Source organism: Morus notabilis, unplaced genomic scaffold (genome assembly GCF_000414095.1).
Source record: "Morus notabilis unplaced genomic scaffold, ASM41409v2 Scaffold136, whole genome shotgun sequence".
In the NCBI taxonomy this organism is placed as follows: Eukaryota; Viridiplantae; Streptophyta; class Magnoliopsida; order Rosales; family Moraceae; genus Morus; species Morus notabilis.
In genome coordinates, this window is record NW_010367550.1 from 21,527 (window position 1) to 25,690 (window position 4,164).

At 33.5% G+C, this 4,164-nt stretch overlaps 1 protein-coding gene across 3 annotated transcripts; it reads right to left on the bottom strand.

The window, feature by feature from the left end:
- Window positions 1-279: 279 nt before the first annotated feature.
- On the bottom strand, window positions 280-3,860 carry LOC21389118 (membrane-anchored ubiquitin-fold protein 3). 3 transcript variants are annotated; one of them, XM_024175143.1, is made up of 4 exons: window positions 3,695-3,860; window positions 3,176-3,337; window positions 1,086-1,256; window positions 280-572 (listed from the first exon to the last, which is right to left on the bottom strand). In XM_024175143.1, exons 2-4 carry the CDS (start codon window positions 3,303-3,305, stop codon window positions 517-519), a joined length of 357 nt encoding a protein of 118 aa, XP_024030911.1. In that variant the 5' UTR covers window positions 3,306-3,337; window positions 3,695-3,860; the 3' UTR covers window positions 280-516. The 3 variants fall into 3 exon arrangements, with proteins under 3 accessions (XP_024030911.1, XP_024030908.1, XP_024030910.1); XM_024175140.1 differs by having other exon boundaries at window positions 3,176-3,383; XM_024175142.1 differs by having other exon boundaries at window positions 3,176-3,414.
- Window positions 3,861-4,164: the final 304 nt, after the last annotated feature.

The window sequence follows — 4,164 nt, forward strand, 5'->3', positions numbered from 1 at the left end:
GAGGTAAATCTTTTAACCAAATATAGCCCATCAAAAATATATATATATATATATATAGCCGTGGTAACCCGCACCACACCAATATAAAATCCATCCCATAAACTTTCTGTTTCTTATAGTGATCAACAGTGGTATTCCATATTTTTCATTTAATTTTTACATAATGGAAACTAATTAATGGACCCTACTACACATTCACAAGAGTTGCATCATATTCAAAAATAGGGAGTAGTGATTCGATAGTCCTTGTATAAATAATTTTGCAATAGATATGGAAGCTACCAAAATAAATCATCAAGCACCCATTTATATATATATATAGAAAATGTAAATACATCAGCACTAATATGGATTGTTACACAGGATTAATGCCCTCCAACAAACATGTGACAATGAGGAGATGGGACTCTTTTCACCAATTATTCTCTTTCAAGCTACTCATTTCCATGGTCCCAAAGACACAAGGATATTCCCGAGGCAACCTCACAAGCTTTATCATGCTCGTGATCAACTCCATCACAATATGGAACATGAGCAAAAGTTTTTCCTTGGAGCCTCGTCAACTTTCTTTTCTGTTAAGGAAGAAAAAAAGAAAGAAAGAAACCCAAATACTCAGAAGAAATCTCAGCTTAGTAGCATAGTGCAAGCATAGCACTTTGTTATCAAGGCAATCAATATCGGGCAATTTGGTATTGCTCTTAAAATCCTTAAATTAAAAGTCTTTTGCACATAACACCAATACGAGTAATGTATTTAGTTAAAATGCAAAACATATTTTGCTTTACATTTATTTTGAAATGCTGGAATTTTTAACTTTTAACTTTTGACTTCTGCTTCTACTTCTTCTCTTGCAATGAGTTAAAAGTAAATTTCTTCCAAAAGAGCACAATTCCATAATAAGCCATAAACACTGAGGATGTTTGTTTTATGTATCCGTCCCTGGTTCTGAATCATAGTTCATGGTTCTCTACAGTGTTTTTCTCTCACAAAAAATTTAAATTTCAAAAATCAAAATCATGAATCATGATTCTGAATTCATGAACCAAACGTTACCTGAGAGACTAACATTCTAGGATGAAAACTACCTGTTTTTGCTTTTGCCAAAGATGGCTGCACGACAACATGCATGGTGATTACTCCTCCTGGAAGCTCTCCAAATGGCACTCTACACTGGCCAACAGTCTTGTTGTTCTCCAAAATCTTTCCAGCATTAATTAGTTTTATGTCATTTGCTCCTTTGGGTACAATCTTTTTATCTGAGATGGGATAAAGCAACATGGATATGATTAAATAGAACATGCTAAAAAAAGACAGACATGAGACACCACTAAAATGCTCTCATATTACTTGGTGGCTTTCACAAAGTATAACAATTTGTGTTGCAAAATAGAACGTATTGAAGTAACCCTGAACTAAAGAAAACAAGGAAATCTTACAAATGACAAGTCGATAAATGAAACCTGAAGCTAGCAAGGCATATCAAAAGGTTGTTACAGCATAACAGAATGTGTCTCATATTATCTTTTAACAACTAAAAAATCATTCAACAACTAGAAAGGAACTAAAGCATAATCCCCAATCCATCAAAAGGGGGTTTAACGATATAGAGCACGTCAACTAACCAAAAGCATACGGCAATAATTTTGGCAATAATTTGAAGTGAAACTTTAGTGATTGGCCTACATTGCCGTAAGTAAGTGTTACCTCTGATAACTTTGAACCACGATAAAATTTGAAGCTTAGCAAACGATGGTGCTTATCTTATTACCACTTTGATGAAAGTAAAACTCAGACAGAAAACGAATAGCTTATTTCAATGATCCTAAGTCAGATGTAGCATACTTCAAACCAAGGTCTGTATTAAATTTTTGACATACTAGAAAGACTGACATTCTTCTGTTTCATAATTTTGTAGACATTTAAGTACATAAGATTAAGAAAACGAGTAGAAGAACAAACAACAATACGATTTCTTCATCCACATTACTCAAAATCACCACAGAATAAGGTCATTTGTCTCATACGTAGGGAGGAAAAAAGGTATCAATAAAACGTACTGACAAGAAGAGACTTGAAAGGAAGAAAATTCATGTAATTACTTTTAATAATGATGATTTTATTGGACCATACTGGATTTAATTCCCACACAGTAAAACCAAAGCAACGTCTTAAAATATAGAATTCCTAGCGTACTTCACAAGTCCAAACAATGAAACTCACAAAAGTAATATAAGTAATTACAAAACCTAAACTAGTTAGACCTACATGACTATGCCCTATCATTATCTTAGACATAGTTACTACCATTTTTGGAAATGATCGGAGAACGGCCAATAAGTCCATGAGAAATAGCAGATTAAAACAGTAACTATGATGCAAATGCAGACACCAGCATTCAAATTGAATGCCTTCATCAGAAATACTAATCATGTCCAATTGTTTTCAAAGAAGATAATTAGCACTTTGTAGTCACTGCTTAAAATACTGAATGTCGAAAACATATACAGAAGATAATTAACAATAAAATTAAGAACTTGCTATTATTTATGTCTATGAAGTGGTGAAACAGAACAGTTCCAAAAATTACATCCAATGCATAGCTAAAAGGAAACTTTATGTCGAAAACATATACAGAAGATAATTAACAATAAAATTAAGAACTTGCTATTATTTATGTCTATGAAGTGGTGAACAGAACAGTTCCAAAAATTACATCCAATGCATAGCTAAAAGGAAACTTCAAGTTGAACTTAAACAACTAGAGGCTACAAAAATTCCCATGAGGGGTTAAACCAACAATTCCCAAAAATGGTGTGCTAAAAGCCTCTCAAAAACAGAATAATCACATCCTGTAATATGTTTCCTCCTTAAGCGCCAATACTTAAGGAAAGAGCAATACTATTCACCATTTGTGTCACTAAAACAGAACTATCAAATAACAAAATATGAAAGAACTGGATCCCACTCTACTCCGATAGTTCTTATGTAATGCCACGTATATGGTGATTGCATCATCAATGGTGATAAAATCGAACAATGTGTTATAAGAAAAGGGAGAACTTTTCAGATAATAACATCATGAACTGAAAAGCTAAAATCTTCGAATCAAAGCTTTTTCCTTTAACACTTGAAGCAAATGGCCAACGACAAAATAACCGAACGGACTCTCACTGACCTTTTGGCCACTCGGTGACGATTCTCTCCTTGAGCATTGCCACAGTAGACGCCGGCGAATAGCGGAACGGACCGATATCCGATCCATCGTAAAGCCGGAACTTGAGCTCAACCAAGTCCTCCTCCGGCATTTGAAACCTCCCCACTACTTCAATCTCTTCTTCTTCAAAAAAAAACTTCCTTTACACAGATAAATACTACAATCTAAACTGCAAAACAGCAAAACCAATTTTGTACTTCCTTCACGAGAAATTTCAGGGGGCAAAGAAGAAAAAAAGAAAAAACAGAGAGAAATTTTGAATATTCAGTTAATTTCCTCAGCATAATCAATAATTAAAGCTTCGTTTAATTTGCTTAAAAAACTGCAAATTTAATCAGCTTTTCTCGGAAACCAAACAAATTAAACCGAAAAGACTAACAAAAGCTCGAATTGGTGAACAAATTGACAAAACTACTAAGCTTAGTTATCATAAATTCAAAATCCATAAAAACAAAAAATATATATTAAATAAAAAAATACCTGAAATGAAAAGGAATAATCGGAGAGTTCTCTCTCAGTTCACTGTACTGGTTAGTTTAGAGAGAGAGGGATTGGATTAGAGATTCGAGTCTTAAAATCCAAAAACAGAGAGAAACCCTAGACCCGATCTCCACGCTTTTCTGTCTCTCTTCTTTCTTTCTCTCTTTTTTTTGCCCTTTATTTAATTAAATATATATAGATATAGGTCTCTCTTTGGCTTTCAGTTTTTTTTTTTTTTCAGTTCCTTTTTACAATTTTTCTTTAGAAATAAAAGAGGAAAGAAAGAAAAGTGAGATTTGGATTTCGAATCTTGTCAGTGTAAACGGTAGAAACAACTTTTCTGTGGTTCTTGTCAGTTAAAAAAATAAAACAATTAAACAAAAAAAAGAAAAAAAGCAGCTTCCAAAGACCAGAGTTAGACCAAAAGTTCTGTTCCTCTGCACCTACTACTACTGTTCATTGCCTATACC

Coding starts and splice junctions, on each gene's coding strand:
- LOC21389118 (XM_024175143.1), bottom strand. CDS start 3,305: ATGCCGGAGGAGGACTTGGTTGAGCTCAAGTTCCGGCTTTACGATGGA. Junction 1,257..3,175: donor CGTCACCGAGTGGCCAAAAG/GTCAGTGAGAGT, acceptor ATCCCATCTCAG/ATAAAAAGATTGTACCCAAA. Junction 573..1,085: donor TTTGGCAAAAGCAAAAACAG/GTAGTTTTCATC, acceptor CTTCCTTAACAG/AAAAGAAAGTTGACGAGGCT.